The sequence below is a fragment of the Mus caroli genome, unplaced genomic scaffold (assembly GCF_978045245.1).
Source record: "Mus caroli unplaced genomic scaffold, Mus_caroli_1 scaffold_20, whole genome shotgun sequence".
Taxonomy (NCBI): Eukaryota; Metazoa; Chordata; class Mammalia; order Rodentia; family Muridae; genus Mus; species Mus caroli.
The window spans coordinates 37,744,333-37,769,033 of record NW_028227275.1 but is presented as its reverse complement, the minus strand read 5'-3'; the positions used below and the strand labels follow the sequence as shown (position 1 = coordinate 37,769,033).

At 41.5% G+C, this 24,701-nt stretch overlaps 1 protein-coding gene across 1 annotated transcript in view; it reads right to left on the bottom strand.

Moving 5' to 3' along the window:
* The window catches only part of Mamdc2 (MAM domain containing 2), a 154,435-nt gene that overhangs the window by 6,024 nt on the left and 123,710 nt on the right, over positions 1-24,701 (bottom strand). Inside the window, exons 10-12 of the mRNA XM_021152082.2 lie at positions 24,232-24,325; positions 21,096-21,248; positions 1,569-1,828 (exon numbers count right to left, since the gene is read on the bottom strand). Of these exons, the coding sequence (XP_021007741.1) occupies positions 1,569-1,828; positions 21,096-21,248; positions 24,232-24,325 (507 nt within the window). The remainder of the gene's footprint in view (positions 1-1,568; positions 1,829-21,095; positions 21,249-24,231; positions 24,326-24,701) is intronic.

The window sequence follows — 24,701 nt, the reverse complement described above, 5'->3', positions numbered from 1 at the left end:
TCAGTGACGGAACACTTGCCTGGCATGCATGAGGCAATAGACACAATTGTCTACACTGTAAATGGTGTGTGTGTATGTGTGTGTGTGTGTGTGTGCATGCGCGTGTGTGTCAATGCTTGGATGCCACTTCCAAAGAATTAGATTCATTTAAGTCTGGAGATTTTCTATTTTTAGCTTGTATCAGAATCATTTGGGTTTATTAAAAATAAATTTCTGGGACTCCAAAGCCCTCCCGAGTTTCTGGTTTAGCATTCTGAGGTGGATCCCGAGAATTAACATTTTGAGTGAACTTATATTTCAGGTATTTTTGATGCTGCTGGTACCTGGACCATCCCTTAAGGTCCATTTGATGAAGAGTCTGACTTCCCTGGAGCCTAACAAGATTGAGCTATCATCTCTGGATGATGATCAACTGTATTAGTAAGTTTTCATCTGGCCCATGTACCTTCTGTAACTGTCATAAAAAAAATCTTCATGGAGCAATCTGCCATTCTCTAATACATCTCCAAACAGTTATATGTGCTTGGCTGGCAGACCATCCTAGACAGAAGAGCGTCTTCCTCCTGTCATTTATTGCCCATTAATGTAGAAGCTTGAGTGGCAGTGTATCCAGCCACTTGAGTTGTGATATCTTCACTTTAGATCTTTAGAAAATCAGTTTGTGTTGTAGAATGGTGAGAAAAAAATAAAACTTTGTATTTTGGATACCTCTTCCCGGGAAGATCTGAGCTTCTACCAGGCAGCCAGCCAGAGGTTAAAGCTACCTGGGCCCAGGGAGTTTACCACCCAGAAGCAAAGCTGCAGAAGAAGTTGGAGCGTTAATTGGAGGGCATGCTCACACCAGAATTTTACAGAGTGGTTTTGAAAATAGTTAGGAGTCTGAAGGTTGCCTCCCCAGAGCAACCTTTGGTGGCTATGTGAAGCCCATGGCTATCCTGGGCTTCTTTTAGGCTAGAGCAGTTTATTAGCTCCACCTACTGGAAGGACTGGATACTTCTAGGACAGGGGTTTTTCTATACCACATGGAATGTTGGGGGTCTGGGGTGATGATGACCATGGACTTGGCATCAGGACCCCTAGTTTCTTCTACAACAATGTAGTCATGCATACAGAGGCTTATAAAACTTACCATGGGCTATACACACTCATAAGTGGAGGCTTAGGACAAAGGCCCCTACATTCAAATGGATCATGGGTACTAGGAGCAGCAGTAGTGTATTGAGAAGGAAGAAGAGTTCCTTTTGGAAGAAATGTACTTGACATTCACAACACACTAAGATAAAATAGGCATCCTTTCATCCTTAAATGGTAAAAAAAAAAAACCAAAAAACAAAAAAAAACAATCTCTTTCTGCATGAATGTCCAAAGCATTAGCTCCCTGTCTAATTATCCGTTCACTGCTTAGAGTTAATCAATAACAAGCTAATTAGGTTTACTTTTCAACTAATCCTGCCTTTATCTCTGACTCTGAAAAAGGACAAATTATTCTCTTTTTTAAGCAAACAACAGGAGAGCACCAGGTGCCTCGGTACATCCTCCCCTGCTGGATCTCACCCCTCGTGGCTTACCTGGTGTCTCCTCCTGCAGCTGTATTCAACCAGTGCCCGCAGCCAGGAGATGCTCTGCTCTCCCCTTCTTCTCCACAACAGGGACTCCTCACTATCTTCTTCCCCTTTCAAATAAACACTCAGCAGGCCAGTCCCTGCTCCGTACATGTGGTAGAAAAACGTCAAGCAGTGTTTCCCAGGGACGCCTCTCAGAGGCTGGGACAAAAGGTGTGCTTTTTGTCCATACACCATGTGGGAGGCTTCGATGTACATGTAGTAACCTTGAGAGGAATGTAAAGCAGGCATGGTTAAAAAAGAGCCCAGCGTATTTTCTTCATTTGTAGAATTCCTGGAAACATAGCCGTTTTGGCTGTAGTACCAAGAAAAGGGTTTTATAATCCTGAAGAGTATGTATGATCCAAGAAAAATAGGCATGCTGCGAGGATTAGACCACAAAACGATTTTTTCATTTAATGGTTTATGATTCAGTTAAATAGACAGAAAGGGATTAACACAGCAGTATTATACCACTGGTATTATTATCACATCAGAACATACCTCACTACTTCAGATAATATTCCAAATGTTTTTGTACTCTCTCCAGTTTCACACATTGAAATCCTAGTGCCTACGGTGTCCATATGAAGAGGAGAAGTTGGGAGGCGATTACATCATAAGGGCAGTGACAGCCCCCAAATGAGATCAGCATCTTTATCAAGGACTTCTTACACTAACTCATGTCTTACACTACGAGAGGGGAGCTTGAAGAGAAGGTCACCTCTGAACAAGAAGGCCCTCCCCAGACATCAGATATGCAGGAACCTTGATCTTGGACTTCCCAGCTCCCCCAACTGTGAGAAGCAAGTATATGTCATTTCTAAACTGTCCATCTTTAATTTGTCACAACAGCCCAAGCATAGCTCCTTCCCAAATCTATCCCAGCTCCTCCAGTTGCTCAGGCCCTGAACATGTGAGCCATACAGCATTAACCCCTCTGTGCTCTCTCCTCATGCAGGCTGTCAGAACTCCTGGGGGATAAGGAATTTATCTGTCTCCAAGATATATTCACAGCCCCATTCTATTCCCTGGACTGCTAGTGTCCTGGTGTAGTCATTTCACTTGGACTAATGTGGCAGATTCCTGGCTTGTGTGTCTGCTCCTCCCTCATCCCCTAGAATCTAACCTCAGCAGTTTCTATAGCAATCTTTCTAAATGCTCAGTATGTGTATGTATGTTGTGTGTCGTGTGTGTGTTTACACACACCTGTGTGTATCAATGTGAGCACGTCTGCCATCGTGCATGTGTGAAGCAGAGCAGAACCTTAGATGTTGGCTCATGCCTTCCATCTGGTTTGAGACAGGGTTTATCTGCAGTTTTTCTGCAGTGGGTGCTGGATTATCAGCCTTGTGAGCTTCTGGGCATCCTTTAGTCTCTGCCTCTCATCTCCACATAGGGACGCTGGGATTACAGATGCTGATGCTTCTGTATCCCTGGGCTCTGGGGATCCAGATGCAGGTCTCATGACTTCACAAGTGCGTTTGCTTACTGGGCATCTTCTCAAACCTGGAAAGCTAAATTGTACCATGCCTTTGTGTAAAACTTCCATTAGTTCAGCCCAGCGTCTAGGCCGATGGCCTCAGGATTTCGTCAGCACCTTGAACAACCTGCCTGGCTCTTCTGGAGGTAATCTCATGTCTCACTGTGTCCTTATATGTTATATGGCGCCTTTTCTTATATGTTTATAAGTTACCTTTTCTATTGGACCTATTCTGACTTCACCACTTCAAGTCACCCCCCTCTCACCTGCTCCTTCAGCACTCTCATTCCTTATACCTTAATTTATTACGCTTTTGTAACATTTAATTGCCTTTTAATGGGTCACCTAATTTTCTCCTCTTTAATCTTTGTTTCTCTCTTCTGTATTGCACAAGATCTCCCCTGTTTAGTTCAGTGCCATATTCCCAGTTCTTAGAGTAAGGTTTCAGGCATGGTGGACGCTCAAATATTTGTGAGTGAATGGATGGACATCTTTTCTTTTATTGCACTAAGCCACAAACAAGTCTGATCATTTCCAGAGCACCTGACTCCACCAGGCTCACAATGAGAGAATGAGATTCTTGGCAATGAGATAGGCGTTTGAGTTGGATGCTCTAAGGCAAAGCTACTACAAATCCAAAGGGTGATGAGATCAGAGCCTTATTAAAGGAAATGCTCTTAGACAAATTCCAAGTAACCTGAGGTATTTTGAAAATGAACATACATAAAGCAGGGAATCATGGTGCATGCCTGTGGTTCCAGCTCTTTGGAGGCAGAGGCCGAAGCTCAAGGTCATGCTTGGCTTTCTAGTGAGTCTGAGGCCAGCCGGGGCTACTTGAGACCTTGTCACAAATTTTTCTTGAAAACATATTGAAAAAAATAAAAACCTGAAACAGGGATTCAAAAATACTCCACATGTGTGATAATCCACAACTATGTAACGTTCATTTGTTCATTGGCACAAAAATTGTTACATTGGATATTTTTCACATTCCACAATGCAGGAAAACTTTATTGTATTTTATTCTGTGTAACTCTGTACCACTTAAACTAGTGTCAAAGTAAACAAATACACATGCTTGTGGGTGTACATTCACACACACACACACACACACACACACACACACACACACACAATCCTAACGGAAGAGTATGTTTAATTTAGTTCCATGAAAAACCAGGTGAAGGCATGAGAATGGCCATGGTATGTCACTGAGCCATGTATTTAGGAGTTCTGTGATTCCTGGGTGTAACTTAGTGGCACAGTAGAGTGACATTACCTTAAGACATGCTCAATAAAGAAAGCATTCTGAAGTGTGTGTAGTAGTACACCCTACAATCCCAGTACTTGTGAGACTGAGGCAACAGGATTGAGAATTTGATGTTAACCTGAGCTGTATAAAAAGAAAAAAATATTTCAAGAAATAAATTTTAAGGTGACAAGAAAAAAAAATGTATTTTGCTTTGTAGTTCTCCAAGGCTCACCGGAAATCCCATGTAAAAAGACCTTTGTTACAGATGAGACTCTAGTAGGAAAGGCATTATTATCATTTAAATATACCCTCCCTGTGCAAGTGCGAAGAGCAGACTATGAGGGGCTGAGGGATAAAGGAGGAAGCATGGACTCCTCATGAGTAACAGATGGCCTGAGATCACTTAATGATGATAATTCTTGGCCATGGTCATTCTGAGATCCTAGAAGATGAACAAACTCTCACCCACTCCCTGAGTATTGGTTCAAATTCTTTCCTTCCTGAGTACAAGGTACTAGTTTCCTCAACATTGAAAGGGATAGTCTTATGCTGTGCCAGGTTCTCCTGGCAGGCCAGTGGACTGCAACTAAATCAGGGCTGCCTGTGCTGCCGCCCGCCTACAGCCTCACTTCCCTCGCTTTGGACTACATATTCCTATAAATACAACTTCTACAGCCTGTTTGCTTTCTGGTCCTGAATTTCTGAGTCTTGGGTGTCAGGTAAAAGCTATCAGCTAAGACTAATAGTTCCAAGGGGCTTTCAGCTTAGTGCCGTGTGATTTGAAAGGAAGTCCACCGTGCTTGACCCAGCTAATTGTGCTTTGTTTGGAAGAGGGGTCATGTCTGGGGCGGGGCGGGGGTGGGCATTTTTCAGTCTACCACTCCAGTAGTTTTGGCCTTTGCAAATCACTTCAGGATATGATTTGTATTAAGGACACATGTATATGGAAATACTGAATTGAAGCAATATAGACCAACTTCTAGTCCTAAAAAAATGATTTTAACAAATTTGTCAGCTCATCAGAGTGATTAAATGAACTGGCTATTCCTTTTGACTACAAATACTACTCCCTCCCCCTTTTCTGTTTTTGTTTTTAGGACAGAGTTTCTCTAGGTAGCCCTGGCTGTCCTGGAACTCACTCTATAGACCAGGCTGACCTTGAACTCAAAGATCCGCCTGCCTCTGCCTCCCAAGTGCTGGGATCAAAGGCGTGCGCCACCACCCTTAACAGGGAGACAGCTACTCTGCTATGTTCTCTTTTACAGGGTTGGGGAGGGGCTTTGACAGCCTCTGACTGTCAGATTTATGACTTTTGACTTTGCTGTGTCACCCACTTAGTTTAGCCACGATAAAAAGCCTGTCATAAACAAGGAGTTAGTTTTCCATGGGTACACATTTCTGGAGCAGAATGGGGATGGTAACTGCCCAGCGATGGCATATGCTTAATGCCACCAAACCAAATGCGAACAGTGTATTTTCCCCACTGTTGTGAGTTTTAGAGAAAAGTTAATTATAAAGTCGCCGGTCAGAGCCTATGACGGGGGTGGGGAATGGGGCGTGGGGAGTGGGGGTGGGGGGAGGGGAGGAAGCACAGGGAGCTCCTATAAAGCAGGAGGGGCACAGGCCACTGGAGCCATAGGCTGCTAGATTAGGGGCTCCTTGAAGGGCTTTCGCAGAAATGAGGGTGAGGTATGGGGGGGGGGGGGGACAGTCCAGTCAGACCCACCAGATGTCCAGTATTTTAACAGTTTTAATCAATTAATTCTTTAGGTTAGAATATGGAGTAATAGGTTTCACTTTGCATTTTCAAACATTTTTACCACATCTTTAGAAAGCTTTTCATAGAAGTCTTCCTTGGGAAAGTGGGATCTGACAGGATCAGACAGTCATGGGAAGCTTGGCTGTAGAAAGACTGTAGCACACTGGAGCTGCTAGGTTCCATACCTGGGTATTGGGTACACAAATCTTAAAAGACAAGGACTTGAACTAAGCTGTTCTTCAATCAAATATGTACACACACACACACACACACACACACACACACACACACACACGTGCATGCACACACACCATGAACATGCTCCTGCCTGACTGATCAGAAGTTTGAGGCTACCTGGCCACCAAGACCTTGCCTTAAGAAACAATACAAAAGAAACAAAGAAACCAAACCCAAACAACACTTCAAATACTTAGTTTTTTTTTCTCTTAACAGCATATTTCAGTAAATAAATTATTCTTTGATGTGTGTTCTTAGAAATAAAGAAGACCCCTACTTGGACTTATTAGTACATTGGAAGGTAATTTAATTTCCAGAACAAATACTCAAGAACATCTGAAAAGTGATGGTGTCTTTCTTTGGAATCACAAAGACAGCGAATGGAGATGCTTTTTTGCGATGAGAAAAGATGGGGTAGAAAGACCACTTGTTAAGAGACTAAGTGGACCAGGAGCTGAGGCTACGGGGGTTGTGGGGAAGGAATTTCTTATAAATGACATAGTTATCTGTTGATATATTATTTATCATCATTTGGCCCCGAAAATCCCTATTGAAAACAACCTTCTAAAATAAATAATTATGTTCTGACAGCCTGGCATCACATACATGGTAATAAAAACCCAGGAAGTTTCTTATGACCTGCTGTCACTGTCCTGTAAATAAGAGGGGGTGGTGGCATCGGTGTTAGGAAACTTGCTGCTTCTGTAGGAGAGAGCTACTCATGCAGATGGTGCAGGGACCAGAGGAATAAACCCAGCAAAGTCTATGCTACCTCCATGCCAGCCATTCTCCATCTGTCACAGAACGCTTTCTTTCTTTTAACAGCAGTGAAGTGGTAGGGCTAGAGTTTTTTGGAGGGTGCCTTTGTTATTTTAGTACAGTGATTTATTGATATGTATTCCCCAAGGTTTCATCATCCAGGTTCTATCTTCATGATATTTTTTTGTCCATCATACGCTCGTTGCATTTAATATTTCCCTTTTAATGCTTTACTTGTAATACTTCTTAATTTTGTTACTCATAAGTATTATTCAAGCAATAAACTTCATGTTATCATGAAGACAGAAAACAAGCTGTGAGGCTATAATATAATGCTTCTGGCATGCTGGTTATGGGTTTTCATATGCATGGGTATTACTGGCAAACCTAAAAAAAGCTATACTCTTATCAGTCGATGTTCTGGGGGTGGATAGAATATGATTAGGGGGCTTAATGACTCTACCAAATCTTTTGCTTTCTGCTAAGGAAATTTATTAGTGGTCACAGGCAATGGCTTTCTGTTTTAGAGAGGCACATATGGCATTAAACAGTGAATCCAGGAAAGTATTACAGAGCCAGACATCAGATTGAATAAAAGATTCATGAATTGTAAAAATAACAACACCACACATTTCAGTGGCTTTATGTATTACCAGTTAATCATCAGAGCAACCCTAGGGACTAATAGGGCATTAACCATGATTGCTGCTTTATATAAGGAAACTCAAGACTCAGAAAGGCCATGTAATCATGCTCCAGGCTCTGCAGCCAGCAAGGAGCAGGGACAGCTCACTGCTGGATGCTTTGTCTTTTCATAAGACTGTACCATGCCAACCTCAGACTGTGGAAAGGTCTTTTTGCATTGTCCTTTAATAAACCAGGAACTGTATCTCCCTTGGATCTGCTAATATATGATGATGCATTGATGCTGACAGGCACAGAAGTACCTGGCATATTTATAGAGGGCTTTTTTTGAGCTTCTCATTTTATTTAATGGATTTATATTGACTTACCATTTAATACAGTTATTTACAAAATGGCTTAGATGCCTCTCTCCTTTCTTCCTTCTCACTCTATATGCTCCTGCTAGTATAGACTGACAGGCTTGATGGATGGGGCGTGAAAAGGTAGGATGCAGTGTACAGATACAGACATGTCCTTCAAAAGTCCCAGAATGCATTATGTTAATTAAAAGTGCCCTGGGACCATCAAGAGTAAACAAATACACGGTAGGCATCAAGGAGACACACACTGTCTCAGTGGAGCCCTTTCCCATGTATAACAGGAAGTCCCACCCTTTAAGGTCTCTGTGGTTATCTAATTATCTACATTTGAAAAGGAACCATCAAAAAGTTTGTTAAGACTAAATGCCATAAGCCTCCAATGCAGGCAATAGCTTTCTTTTTTTAAAATGCAACTAATTATTATTATTATTGCAGTGTGTACCTAACAACAAAAAGCTTATTGCTGCTACCTAAGAAAAGCAGCAGATAATTATTAAAACTTCACTAAATGCATTTCCACAATATTTAATATGTTGCTTTAGCTGATCTATAATAGGCTGTCTACCACCAGCACCCTAAAAAAAATCTATGAATTGCTGTTAATTTTTTGAATAAATGAAACATTTCAAAATGCATTATTTTAGGATTTGTCCCCCCAGTAAAGAAAATTTTCAGTGTTATCCATCTAAGTAAGCAGCATTATATTAACCATTCAAGTTACTTTAAATCACTGGTTCTCAACCTTCCTTTAATGCAATTCTTCATGTTGTGGTGACCCTCAGCCACAACATTATTTTCATTGCTATTTCCTAACTGTGTTTTTGCTACTGTTATGAATCATAATGTAAATATCTGATATGTAGGATATCTGACATGCACCCCTTGGGAAAGGGTCATTCAGGCCCCAAAGGCATCACAGGTTAAGAACTGTTGCTTTAAATAATATGATATGGTTGTCCAAGTGTCTTCTGTGACAACAGAATAAAGAGTAGACAGTTATAGCATTTTTATACTCAGAGTTTACAAGGATTCTTGTACGACTCACACTAGTCTCCTCAATCTTTCCCTAGGCCTAACTTTTCCTCACAAAATCCTATTTTGTAGGTAACTTTCTAAGTCAGGCATCTTCCATCCTAGATATCTAATCGAGGAGATACATAATCCTTGCCTTCATCTTCCACCATCCCATGAATGACAACCGTGGGCTGCTTTCATCAAGAATTCTGGTAGGTCAGTTCATCCAGAGTCCTTCTTACCCTGGACATTACTTCCTGTTTCTTTTCTATGCCCTGATCTTATCTAGCTCCATGTTTCTCCATCCCTCCTTGGCCATGCTATCTCCTCCAGTGAGAAATCACTCTGCGCTGTTTCCTATGTCCGCCATGATGGCCATGAGAAAAGTCTGCTTTACTGTGCTTTAACAAGTACAGTGAGAATAGTTTTCGCAACATAATATCCCCAGTATTTATTACTCTGAATGGGGAGCTATACAAGGAAAGACACAGACCCTAACATCCACTGTTGGGCATATTACAACAGAGTCTGTGTAAATTTTAATATTTTCCTATTACCCTTTGCAAAGAATAAGACACTATGCAATATTGTCTCTGATATAACAAGACATTTGGCAGAAGATGCAGAAAAACACCAACAAATGCTTATAGTTATAACATGCCAGAGATATAAAGATCCTAAATACTGTGATCAGGAGGTAAGACTTATGGGTAAGGTGGCAGGTTAAAAGCTCATCCCAGAGGATCCAGTGCCCATTCTGGCCTTTGTGGACATTGCAGGTAAATGCTGCTCAGATATACATGCAGGAAAAACAGCCATACGTGTAAAAATAAATCAATTTATTTTTTAAAAAATCATTGCAATCTACATCAAAATTCCAAGGAAATGGAAAAAAAATCTGAAAATTCACATGGAAGCACAAAACAACCTAGATATCCAAGACACTCCTGAACAAAATGAATATTTCCACGTGTTCTTCATGGCACATGCATGTGTCCATATGCACACACAAAATAATTAATAATAAATTAAATTAAACATTTTAAACTGTATATATTTTTCTTCATGATATGATGCCTATGATTTGATCCCCAAATAAATTAAGAGATGAAAATACAAAATATGAAACACAGAACACATGTATATACAGTGCAAGTAAATTAATAAAAGCTAAAACTATAATTACCGTATGACCGAGCCCAGCTACACTATCTCTGGTGCCTATGTTCCATGGACTTCATATCCTATTTGTTCAACTGTGCTCGTTGTCACTCTACTCACAATCACTGGGAAATGGAGTTATCCTAGCTGTCCATCACCTGATGATTAGATAATGAAATGTGATATACTAACACAATAGGATTTTAGTCGGTTATAAAGAAAATGTAATTATTAAATTTGTAGGGAAATGTGTGGAATTGGTAAGATAAGTCAGGATCAGAAAAAGAAACGCTGCATGTTCTCCCTTATACATTTATATATATATATTTTTGTATTTAATTTGGGCTATCTTTGGTGGTCAGAAAGCTAGAAAGGGCACATGAGAGAGGGAGAGGATGAGGCCCTCAATGGGAGTAGGCAACAGTAGCACACATGTGCTGGCTAGCCTTCGTAGTGCTGAAAGGTGTCCTAAGCAGGCTGCTGGGGAGAAAAATTCATCAGTAGGCTTACCTAGAGCTGGATCCTACACGCCACAAGACTGAGCTTCTAGGTAAGATGTCCCTACCTGTGAAATAGTGTCATGACTGTTATGAGAACAACCAATTGGATTTGAGGTCTGCTTCCTATGAAGGATGTCATGCCTGGTATTTTAAACTTGGTGAAAAATCCTATGACTGGGAGAGTCATAGACCCTAGGAGAGAAACTTACTACTGTTGTTTTGCAAATGAACACGACATCAAACTGCTTTCTAAATATTTGTGTTTATACTCATAGATTAGTGATTCTATAAAACTTAGTTTAAAAAAAACAAAGCTTCTTTTTGTGTTGGACAGTGGTTAATGCAGAGACTCATACCTGATCCAGATTCTGAGAGTAAGCTACTATTGAATGACCAGGTCCAAATGGGACTTCTAAACCAACCTCCTCAGACTCAGGAAACACTGGGGAAAGGCAGAATGCAGTATGAGTACTGGAGGATGTGGAGGGTGTTGAGACACAACATGGCTACTGTATTCATAAATTTATATCCTCTACGGTAATCTGCACAGGACCAGTTTAAGATCAAGCCAGCTGACCTTCTAGGAGAGATTCATGATATTGTATTCATAATTATTGGCAATTGATGGTTGTTGGGGGAAGAGAGTCTTTCTTTTTTTTTCTTTTCCTTTTTATTAGATATTTTCTTTATTTACATTTCAAATGTTATCCCCTTTCCTAGTCTCCCCTCTGAAAACCCTCTATCTCCTTTCCCCTCCCCCTGCTCCCCAACCCACCCACTCCTGCTTCCTGGCCCTGGCATTCCCCTATACTGGGTCATAGAATCTTCACAGGACCAAGGGCCTCTCCTCCCATTGATGACTGACTAGGCCATCCTCTGCTACATGTTCAGCTAGAGCCATGAGTCCCACCATGTGTTTTCTATGATTGGTCGTTTTGTCTCAGGGAGCTCTGGGGGTACTGGTTAGTTCATATTGTTGTTCCTCCTAGGGGGCTGTAACCCCTTCACCTCCTTGGGTCCTTTCTCTAGCTCCTTCATTGGGGACCCTGTGCTCCATCCAATGGATGACTGTGAGCATCCACTTCTGTATTTGCCAGGCACTGGCAGAGCCTCTCAGGAGACAGCTATATCAGGCTCCTGTCAGCAAAGTCGTGCTGGCATCTGCAATAGTGCCTGTATTTGGTGGTTGTTTATGGGATGGATCCCCAGGTGGAGTCATTTTTTCTTTGGGATGTGGCCACTAGTAGACCCATGCTTTTCCAGATGATCCCCACACCCATGCATTTACAAACGCAGTGGGTCATTTCTTTAAAAAAAAAAGACAAAAGAAGAGCACATAAAGGTGGGAAGGGAAAGCTTAGGTGAGAGTCTAGAGACAGCAGGAAAGGAGATTAAGGTTGGATATGATTAAGTAGATTGTATACATGTTTGAAATTGTCAATAAATGAAAACATTCTAAAAATGTGATTGGTTGCACTGTAGTACAGAATAGAGCAATGCTACTAACTTCTGAGCTAAGTCATTTGTTGTAAGTAATTGCTGTTATAGAAGGAGAGATCAGATCTTTTGGCTCTGGTGTGTGATTGATAGTGCTAAGATTCCTAGAGGAAATTTAGGACAGACAAATAGAAAAGCAGCCAAGGCTCTTGAAGGGTTAATGATTTAAAAGCCTCAGGCAAGCTGAGAAGCAGACAAGAAAGGGTCTGGCTCCTAATATCTTCAGGTAGTTAAGAGCCACAAAACTCCTGATAAGAAGGTGGGCTTACCAACCGCTGTTAGCATTAACACTTCCAGACTTCAGGGGAAACAGATCTACAGATGGGATCCTCCACTGGAAAAGTTCCTTCTTCTGCCTATAAAATCTCCGAGCCCCTTGCTTCTTTGTGCACAGTCCTCACTTCTGCCACCCTTTATAGTTTTGGTAGAGGCCACTCTCCTCTTTGATTTTCACATTGTCTTGATCAATCCTGATCTAACAGGGAGGCATCTCATTTAGAGCATTCAGGGAATGGTCTAAGCTGCAAGGCATTGAGGAACCAATGGGTTCCAGAGGAAACAGAAGGTCCACAAAATGAGCTCAAGATGTCCTGAGTTACCTCCCTCTTTAGGCATCACTCAGAGACACCAACAAACTCACTGATGTGAGCAGAGAGTAACCAGTGTTCAAAGTCGAAGGGCCACATTTTATGAGGAAAAAGGGACAGAAAAGAGAACATATCACTTGGCACTCTTCATTTGGGGTTTTTGTCAAGTTCTTAACTTGAAGAGACCAAGAGACAGGAAGTTAAACACAAAATAAGGTGTCATTTCCTGCCTTCTCACCAGCTAGAGGCAATGTTTAAATTTAGTACAGAGTAGAGAGAACAGTTCGTCAATAGACCCAGGATGCTGCTGTTGGAAACCACTCTCCAGGTGGGTGAGGCAGAACCAGATGTGTACCCAGGAAGCAGAGACTCACCCCTACCTCATGCTGCCTCAGTTCTTATCCTCTGACAGGAAAACACCACCACAGAAGTGCTCTGTGAGATTTCATTGATGATAATTCAAGAAGTAAGTCAAATTTATCATAGATTTTAAGGTTTATGTGTGTGTGTGTGTGTGTGTGTGTGTGTACACAAACCCCACTTGTGGGAGATGGGTAGCCCATACGTGGAGTTCCCACATAAGACATTATTGTTTAATGGTTTGAGTATATAATAGCAAGTTTGAGGGGTTAGGGTATAGTTTAATAATGCCACTCTTGCCTGCTATGTGCAGGGCTCTGGGTTCAACCCCCAGCACTACAAAACACATGCATATGTTTATATGAGTATATAAATACGTGGATCTATTCAAGAAAATGGATAAGTTAATGGCAAATTTCATCAATGAACTTGAGTCTATTAAAAAGCAAGCAGGTGGCGGGAAGGGTTTCAGAGAAGCAGAACAAGGACCACTGCAAAAGCAACAAGAACACCAGCAACCAGCAGAAACCATGGTCAAAGCTAACTTTAATCAGCATCTGGCAGCTAACCAGCAGCTAACCAGCAGCTAACCAGCACCTCTAACCAGCAGCTAACCAGCAGCTCAAGAGTGCTTGTTCAGGGGAAGTGCTTGGTTCTTGCTAAGAGCAGTGATGTTTTTTACTCAGCCTCTTTTCATCTGCACCTTTCCTACTAAGGCACGTGTGGGGAGCAGGATGGGAGCAGACACTGAGTCAGAGCAGGTGGGCTACCTCCCAGACACTCCATTCCTGGGAAATCGGCATTATCTGATCCATTTGGCAGCAAATCGAAGAGCTCCATTCACAGGGCTGGTCTTTATTTAACCTGAGATGATGTATTGATTCTGACAGTCACACAGCAGCTTGACGTATTTATAGTGTGGCTTTCCTGAGCTTTTCTTTTCATTTATTGGACACGTATTGACTGACTAGCGAGTGCAGCTGTCTATAAAACAGGTTTGCACGCCCCCTCCCCTTGCGTTTCTTTTTGCCTCCCTTGTTTGAGTTCTGCCAGCTATAAATGGAAGGTTTTAAGCAAGGAAAGTGAAAAGAGAGACCTGATTCAGAGGCACCTTATCTTGTATCCAAGGCAGATATTGATGGCCTTTGGTTTTCAGTATAGAGGGGTCTTTAGTCACTCCTAGTTTTAGCCCCTGCAGAATTTCTCTGCACCCATGGGAATGAGGTAGGAATGGGGAGTCACTGTGAAATGGCACATATCTAAGCCAGTGAGGGTGGGAGTGTATGAAAAAGGATTTCTTCTTTTACTCTATTTAATGGCTGGGAGACATAATTCAACACATTTATTAGATATTTTTATTAACTCAATCATTTAGACATAGCAGTGGCCAAGTCAAGGATGCTTCTTTGTTGTGTGGACTGATACTATTCTTGTTGTATGACTCTGTCCTCCATTCCTGCTGTGGGGACTCATAACTTCAAGTACATGACCTCCATATAAGGTCACACTTGAGTACTACATCCATTCCAGTAGTGACAAGTGCGATAGGCCCTGAAAACCTGGGCGCTGTCCCGAGGCGAAAAGTTCATGGAAACTTAGTCTCCTGGAATCATGGCATCCTGTATAACGAATGCTCCAGTATCCCTGCTTTAGTTGGTAAACAGATCTGTGTTCTTTCCCTTAATATTGCTTTATTTCAAGTGCTCCTAAGGATTGATATTTTGACATATGGCTAACTTAGATTCTAGTCAGTTCTTGATCCGACCCTGGGCATGGATAGCCAAGTCACTGCCCTACACAGAAATTTACCATTATCTAGGAAGAAGGAAGTTTGTGATCTAAGGAGGAACCAGAGTAGATACTTAGAACTATAGATAGCTGAGTTACATCCATACACAAGTATTTACAATGGCCTAGGGGGAAGGTGGACTATACATAGGAACTACGGCAAGGGCACGAAGCCCTCGACCCTGGCTTCTAAGATTAAGTGGACCTTAGGTGGAGCTGTTTTTGATTCCAGTTGTTAACATTGAATTTTATCCCAGTTGGTTCCTGCCAGTCCTTCCGTGTTTGCATTCCTCTGTTTTGTGTAAGAATCCAGTAACCTCTTTGTACCTTGCCTGTGTGTCATCCAACTTCCCTATTTTCTTCTGTATAAAAAGTTTGATGCTCGATTTGACAAATTACATTCAGATCCACACACCCTTGTGTCAAGTCTGTCTTTCAATTCCTGCCGACTCTGCAACCAGAGACCTGTTCCATGCAGACAGGGACCAAAGAATACAAAAGCACTTGAGGGTCCATTTTCATGGGACTCCAGGTTGACAGTGTCCTGTAGCCAGTGTTGTAACTTAGAGTCCCTGAAAGCTGTTTCACTGCTTAAAGGGCTGCATGTCTCACCCCTGGTGTCTCTTCCTCCTGTCATGTGTCCCTATTCCTTACCATTCCTGATCTACTCTGGCTTATCCTTCAAGGCACTGCCAGGAAGAGCTGCTGCTCTGCACTGTCCCATCAGCTCTACAACTTGCTTTACTTGTAGCTCTGAGTTATTTAGACTTTTTTTAAAAAATGGGTATTAAGCACCCAGGAGATATGGGATGGGATTGCATGATATTAATGGTAACTTCAAATTCTAAGATATTTGATTCTTACATTTCTGCTGCTGGTAGCTTTAATAATCAGTCATTTGTGGGGCTGAGGAGATAGTTGAGAGGGTAAAGGTGCTTGCCCCAAGCTTGATGACCTAAGTTCAGTCTCAGGAATCTACATGGTAGACAGAGAACAGACACCAGGAACCTGATCTCTGACCTCCACACTCACACTGTGGCACATGCAGGCACATATCTACACCCACACTCTCTCCTCAGTTGAATAAATGTAGAGAGAAACCCAGTGAAACAGTCAGCTGTTTTAGAGGAGTCTTTGTTTATGCTTTCAATTTGGAAAGGGTCATACTTGTCCCTCTTCCATCTCACAGCTGATACATCAGCCTTATTTAGCCTACGCCATTAAAGACTGGAAGACAAGAAAGCTACTTTTCCATGTGGTTAGGAGAATGGGGTGCACTCCTGGAGCGACGCTTAGAGTATCAGAATATAGACACTAGAAATAGTTCACTTCTGTTGATTATAGATTATTTCTGTTGGTCACATGCATCATGAGTCATGTGATGGTGATGCCAATGAGGCAGTGTGCAAAGAATATGGTCACTGGAATGAAACAAACCTGAAATACAGTCCCCACTTCACCAGTTACTACAAGTACCTCCAAAGGACACTTAACTACGCCAAGCTTCGATTTCCCTGCCTGAAAATTGGGACCTTTAACTTACATTACAGATTGTAGGAAGGATATAATGATTCTAGGCACAGAAACCTGACCAGAGTAAATGCTCATCACATAATCCCTAGCTTTACAGTGAGAGGGTCATTAAAGTAATTGAGAGCCCTTACCCAATGCTATATATCTATAGGTGCATTGGGCATAGCATAGTAGAATTTGTTTTCTTGCTATGCACAGGAATAAAAAGATAGATCCAAAAATATTTTACTAGATAAAAACCTGAACGGCATCTTGAGAATCTTTTGGAATTTAATATTGAAGCAGGTGAAATAATTTATTTATCTTTTTTAAAAACAACATTCTCTACACTGTGCACCAGAGAACTTCATTTCATGTGTCTAGTACTCATTCAGATTAAAGATGGAGTTCAGTAAGAAACATTTGTATTCATGGTCTTGCTGGGAAGTTTCACCCTAGACAGATGACACAGTCTTATAAGTTTTCAAAAACACAAAGGAAACCCAACCACACCATCTTCAAACAAAGCCACCCAAGCTAATTAACATAGGTTCCCATAGCCAGTAATGATGTCCATAAAGGACTAGAGTTATGAGTTATTTAATACATATTGCACATGTTTTTGATAGATTTTCATAGAGTTTTGAGTGTGTGTGGAGGAGGTGGAGCATGAGTCAGACAAGCCTAGAGTGTAGCACAGAGCCACAAGGACCAGGAGCAGGCCTGGGCTGTCACCCACTTAACATGAAAGAATTTTTCCTTCTCTTTTGATATCCGTTCCATGGCACTGACTCCTGGGAGGGAGTCTGCTATGGGTTAAGTTGCTTTTCTCCAAAACACATGTGATGAAGCCCTAACCTCATTCCTCAGAGCGGGGCTATATTTAGAGACTGGGCTTCTCAAGATGAAACTGAATTAAAAGAGGATTGTTAGGGTGGATCTCCATTTGGTACAAGTGTTATAAAAACAGAGACATCAGGGATGTGTTGTCACAGAAGGAGGGCCATGTGTGAACACTGCAAAAGATAGCCATTTGCAAGCCAGAGGAAAGCAACCATGCGGATACCTTGATCTTGGACCACTCCTTGTAGTTAGGTAAGTGAGTAGGTAGTTTGTAGTTAGGTAAGTGAGTAGGTAGTTTGTAGTTAGGTAAGTGAATAGGTAGTTTGTAGTTAGGTAAGTGAGTAGGTAGTTTGTAGTTAGGTAAGTGAGTAGGTAGTTGTAGTTAGGTAAGTGAGTAGGTAGTTGTAGTTAGGTAAGTGAGTAGGTAGTTGTAGTTAGGTAAGTGAGTAGGTAGTTGTAGTTAGGTAAGTGAGTAGGTAGTTGTAGTTATTTTCTAGAAGTCAAGGCTGAAACTGGGGATTTAGGTAGCTTCCCGAAGGCCATACTCAGTGAGTGAATTCGTTGGGTTACCCCATCTCCAAAGCCCACGCCTGTGTCTCTTCCACCCCTGGCCTCATTGCTTCCCTTTGCTCTTTCTCAGGAAAGGCACCTTCACTACTTTTTCATCTAATTCTGCCCTGTCTTCCATGTCCAAGACATTTTACAGTCTTTGTTATTCAGAATATTTTCCCCTACTGCTGTGACATAGTCATCTTATGCTAATGTTTGATGGCATCTTTTTATACCTCTAAATGAAACCTTCTTTAGGTCTGCATAAACGGAATAAAAACTATCAACCTTCTCCCAGAAAAACATTTTTGTAACAGATGAGCTAAACTGATCTGTTCTTTTCTACTGCATCCCTGATAGGAAAAATGATATCTATAATCCCATTTTTTTTCCCCAGGGAGGGTTTTGTTTGTTTTTTCCTTTTTGTTTTGAGGCAGGACTTGTTATACATCCCAGTGTGGCCTGGATTTCATTATGTGATCCAGGCTCCTGCCTCAGCCTCCTGAGTGCTGGGATTATAAATGTGTACCACTATGCCAGTTATTGGAGGTCTTGCTATGTAATGACTATTCTTACATGTTCAAGGAAAGGTTTTTGTTTATTCGTTTACTCACTCACTCATTCATGCATTTGTTCACTTATCCCACAATGATTTTTGCATGTCTATCATGCATAAGACACAATATTAAGTACTGTGGGAATTCAACAGGCTTATAATACTCTGCTCTCATGACATTGCTATTCAGAGCCAATAAGGCTCATTGTTGATGGGCATTGTATCACAGTCCTTCAATTCCAGCACCTGGGAAGCAGACACAGACAGATGGATCTCTGTGAATTTAAGGCCAGCCTTGTCTTCATAGCATGTTTCAGGCCAGCCAGGACTCCACTATAAAACCCTTTCTCACAAAAGGGCTCGGGTTGGAGATTTTCATCACAGTTTCCTTTTCACAGAAGTCCGTGTTGAAAGTCCATGAGGCTACCTCCGCTTACCATGGCTATCCTTTCTGAGACTGAAGACAATTGAGAAAACCCAGCAGAGAAAGAGCAAAGGGTCTCATGATTATATCCTTTATCTTTTGCATCAGGATATGCCTGAATGGACCTTTTCCAGTATCAAAATTCAGAAGGAGCCCTCTGTCCACTTAAGCTGGTTTGAGTCCCATTTCTGTTGTATGCTACCCAAGTGTTTCCATATATGACATATAGTATCAGTGTGACTTCCAGATGCATTTTCAGATGGTGCCTCAGGGGGTCTTGTGTAGTATTTTTAGAATCATTAGTCATACCAAAAGTGGACATCTGGTTTACCTTTGGCCAGTGTTGAATCTCTTCAATAGCATCATGCCCCGAGGAAATATTTGTCCTGCATCTGCCAAAGCAGCATGGGGAAATGGTAGTTGTAGGACCAGGAAGGACATTTTAGGTGAGAGTGCATTAGTTTCTGAGGCCAGTGGACAATCTGGGAAGGTAGATGAAATCAGAGATGTTCTTCAAAGAAAGTAGAAACTTTCAGAAAAACCTGGGTGGTTGTACAGAGGTGTGTACCTTAACAGGGAGGCAGTAAGTGCAAAGGGCTGGTTCTGAAAGGTTTAGGTAGAGTAGAGACTGCCAGAAATGCTGTGCTGCAGATGTTCCGATTGGCCAGCATTTGACATCTGTCACAGTGTGGGGACAGTCAATGGCCAAAAGAGAATGTAAAATAGCACCAATTATTTTAAAGTTCTTTTCTTTTAATGCTTCCTCTACCTACCCTGACTAGAAGATGACTAACAGGGAAGGCTGGGGAGGTGTTGAAATAAAGATGTAAGACTAGACAGCCCTCCCCTTTATCTTCCTGAGACAAGGAGTCAAGGCCCAGCCAAGAACATTAGAAGCATTTTGATTGAATGACAAATGGAGGTTTTGATTTGGACTAGACTCTTTAACATGCCTGAATTATGACTGTTCTAATAACTCAGCAGAACTGGGAGTTAAGGGATTTAGCCAGGAATGAGGAGAAAAGTCTTCAGGGTATTATATGGTGAAAGATATAAAGAAAAGTAAAACTATTTGCTGTGTTTAACCACATTTGGATAATTCTGTAGAAAGGTTATATACTCTGTATGTTGCTCCATGGTATTTGGTCATAGGTTTATCTTGAAGTTGGTCATAAGGTACAGCACCGCATAACTCACTACATCCTACTGGCTTCCCTATATGGACCCTGAATCGTAGTATCAATGATCTCTGTGAGTTTAGTTCAGAGACAAATTTCTTTCCTTGAACTAAAGGCTGTGCTTCAATCTAACTGTTAGACCCAACAGGGGCATACTTTACCACGAACTGTTTTCACTTGCTGATATACAGTAGTAGCCACAGGAAGACAACACTGAATTTATCTTTTTGTACCACACACGTCTGTGTTGAACACAAACTCCTTAGCCAGGCAAGGTTGCCACCATATATCGAAATCCTTGTGTTCTCAGGATGCTGAGGCAGGAAGATCCTGACTTCCTGGCCAGCCTGAACAAGACCGTGTGTGTGTGTGTGTGTGTGTGTGTGTGTGTGTGTGAGAGAGAGAGAGAGAGAGAGAGAGAGAGATTGTGCCCCCTAGACCTCCACTATCTGCTCTCCTTGCTTCATATCAAGAACAGTGACTCACGATTCACAGATGAATTTTCTCTCTTTGTTTCAGCTATAGAAAACACAGAGTTGAACTTATCTGCATGTTCCCCATCTGCCTGAACATTTCTTTTTTCTTTTTCTTTTTCTTTCTTTCTTTTTTTTTTCTTTTTTGGTTTTTCGAGACAGGGTTTCTCTGTATAGCCCTGGCTGTCCTGGAACTCACTTTGTAGACCAGGCTGGCCTCGAACTCAGAAATCCGACTACCTCTGCCTCCCAAGTGCTGGGATTGCCTGAACATTTCTATACTAAGCCTCAGCTTCCATTTTGATTTTCTTCTTTGCCTCCACTACTGTTCCTCTTTCAGTTTTTTAAAACCTAGTCCTAGATTACCTTTGTAATACACATTAAGTGGTGTTATAAAATATGCTTTTCCTATGAACCTATTAAAATATTGACTGTGTAGAATATCATGTACATCATTCTAGTCACAAGACATGAATCTGCACATTCAAAACGCAGTTAAATGCCCACTAGTATGTTAAGTTATGTTCTTAGGAAACAGCACCATGTGGCATAACTCACCTACCCCAGTAGTGTGATCTCCCTTGGGTCCTGTGTAGGAGGTGGGCGTTTCTCCCCTTCCCCTGTGCCAGCTGCTTCGGTTCCTTTTCTCCTGTGTAAACGCACATTCATCTTGATCAAAAGTGCATTCTCCAGGTGGAGGTGGAAGTCTTGCTGCAAGGAAACAGCAGGTGTTGCAATTATTGAGACAGTCGATGAATATGTATGCTCTCACGGCTCCTAGCAGCCTGCTTTGCATGTCTGAGAGGTGTCTGGCCATATGTCAAGCCTATGGAGAGGCAGACCCACCCCCACAGGTGGTCTACCCAGCTTGACCTCCAGAGAATCTATGCTTCATGGGTTCTATCAGTGGTATAGAATCAAGAATCTAGATCCGAAATATTGGATTACTTTGGGCAAGACACTTCCCTCACTCGGGAATTTGAGTGGAATTACAGAACTCTGAAAACTGTAGATACCCTGCCTCTATGAAAATAAAATAAAAAAAACAATAAAAAATTAAAAAGTTGCATAATGTAAGAGCTTTCTTCAAAAATCCCGGGTGAATGAAGGATATTCTCAGATCAGCTCGATGTCTCCTCTGGAGGAGGAGCAGAACTGTGCAGCTCAGATGAGGTCTTTTTTCTGTGCCTCAGTGTTCATACTTGTATGTAGGGATATTGGTGACATCCACTTCATAGGATTGCGAGGATTAAATAAGACAATGTGTGTGAAGAATTTGGGACACATAAAAATACAATTATTAGTAGTAAAAAAATATTAAGAACTGTTATTTTGTTAACAAAAGTCTCTTTCCACTTCCAGACATGATTGTGTTTTATACTGAGGATAAAACCAGGGCTCGGCACACCCTAGGCAAGCAGTACACCCCAGTCAATACTTGTCTTTGAATGGCATCTTTACCAACAGCAGTCGTTATTACCACCAGAGTAATGCTGTCTCTCACCTCAGCGGTGATTTTTCTCCTTTGTCTCAACTTTGTTATGCCTCCCTACAGCCATATTCTTAGTAAAAATTTAATGATCATTTATTTTTTGTTTCTCTTGTATTCAATTTTCTATACAGTGCTAATTACTGAGGCCTCATTCCCTGTTCTGTGCCTTGAATATAGATATTCTTATTGTTACTGTCCTTCAGAAAACAAGGAGTCTTCCTTAATTTGATTTTAGTTCTGTGGGAGAGTAAATATAGAGCCGGTGTAAGCTATGTATGCCACTGAGCTAGGCCACCAATCCAAACAATTGTTTTCAGCTGTTCTCCAGTATCAGCCAGGTGCCGTACTTTGGCTGCTTGTTTAAGAGATGCCTACAGAGGATCTCTGAGGCATGTGCCACTCACATGTTGCCCACCATGGCTAGTATGCTCCTGTCTCACCTCACCATCAGCACTTAGTCTGAAGTAAGATAAAAATAAAGGGGAAATTATGGAGAAATGGCCTGGAGAAGCTTAATTCTAGAGTCTGGTTAAAAAAAAAAAAAAAAAAAAAAAAAAAAAAAAAACTCAAGCCAGCCAAGAGTGAAGGATTTTGACAAGAGTAGAACTATTTTAAAATAATAATGCAGAATTATTTTCAAATAATAATGCTTAAATAGCAGTGAGCCTTGCTTATGACTTGTATATGACTTTAATGTTTAACCTTACTCCACTACCAGATGCAAATATGTTGTGTCCTGAAAACCTCACACATGAGATTATGAACTTAGTCTGCAGGTAGAATATGTCTTAATTCCCCTGTGACTAATATAGGAAGGGATACCTCAGCCCTGTGACCTATGGTTTTGTCTTTTTAACAGCCTTTAAATTTATCAGTGCACACCAGAAACCGCCCTATGATCTCTTTTACCAAAAACAGAAAAGTTTTAGAAAAGCTTTGAATAATGTCACTCCAAAAGCCACTGAAAAAAATATGTCTATGACCATGGAGACTCTCTCTTGAGGCTCCACAGCCATGTCTTGGGTGTTTACTGTCCGTTTTCTAAGTACCTTGTGTTGACACCAGAACTTGAATCTATGTTAACATCTTTTCTCAATAACTTCCAACTCTGATCCTGGTTCATTCAGAAAACTTTTTTCTGAGGTAGAAAGGCCTGAGTTGAGGTCTTTGAAAGAAAGAACTGCTCCACCATTATCCCAAAGCTCAAGGATCACTGTGGCAGCACAGGTGCAGAGTGTAAGAGCCAGAGGCTATAGAAGACTGACAGTGAACATCTGGACACAGTTGAGCAGCTGCACATATGAACTCACAGCAGCTGTGGCAGCATGCACTAATCTGTACAAGGCCAAGCCAGACCAAATCCTAGCATGGAGTGGGGGTGTTGGGCACACAATCCTACCCCTCACAGTTGGCAGCTAATATAGCTAATGGAAAAGGAAGGATCAGAGTATCTAAGAGTTCCTCATAAGTTGACCATGTTTCAGTGGAAGGACAAACATCCAAGAATATTTTAGGTGGCACAAATTGGTCTTGAATGGTTAAGGGAAAAATCCCACAAGGTTGAGTGAATAGGGAAAGGGAGTAGTTCTGGGAGGAGTTGCGGAGGTAAATACGGTCAAAGCAATGTTGTATAGAATGCTCCAGGATCTAAATAAAACAGAAATTATCGCTAGGCTGGTGTAAGCAGCAGCACAAGGCTGTGTCCTCTGCTGCTGCTGCAGGGTTTGTTTTACTGTCATTTAGAAGATATCATCTTTATTAAACATTTAATGGTATACATCTCAGAGGCATTTGTAAAATAACAATGCCATCAATATGACTTGAAAATGTGTATTCTCTAAATGAACAATGATAATTATAATGTTAGTTAAGCTAAAGGACACTTGTTTCTCAAGTACTACTTGGAGACAGTTCGTGAGCACCATCCCCAACATTCAGGGAGGTATTGCTTTCCTTACAATAAAGGTAAAACTTTCCTTACAATCAGGGAAAGTCGTACATACGAAGCTGTACAGAACACTAGAGTCTTTATTTCCAACTTGTAGACTCTACTACAAAATTCTGTGGAGAAGTCTGTCTGTTAAGAAAAGTAAAGGAAAGAATAGCATAGGTCAAATGTATGAGGTTCCTAGAGGAACTGGAAGTGTCTGTCACAGGGTAGAAAGACTCACAATTGAAATGACCAATAGTCAGTCTTCTTACCTGGAGACCGGCAGTTTCCTAGTTGTATGGTAATGTCATCCAGGGCTACCAGTCCACAGTCCCAAAAGCTTTTGCACAGGCTCATAAAAACCACCTGTAATTCATAAAAACTAAGCTATGAATGTTGTTAGCTGAAAACGGAAACCCTTTCAACCTGGCATTTACTCAGTGAAACATCGCTGCACAAGCAATTAGAAACACCTTCTCCTTGCCCATGTGTGGGGCAGGATACAGTGGTACAAAGAGTGGTCCCTGTTGGGATACGACCCTGGAGCTGCATTCTTTTAAGTAGAGTGGACTTTATAATAATATACCATGTGTATGAATATAAAAACTGCAAGTGGTCCTCAAAGACTGGCATCCAATCTGAGGAAAACAAGCAATTAGTTGGGTGACAGGGATAAAGCCTGTTAGGTTCTAAGTATCTTCCCTTGATAATTCCAAAGTGGCTGTTATTTTCCAAGCATCTT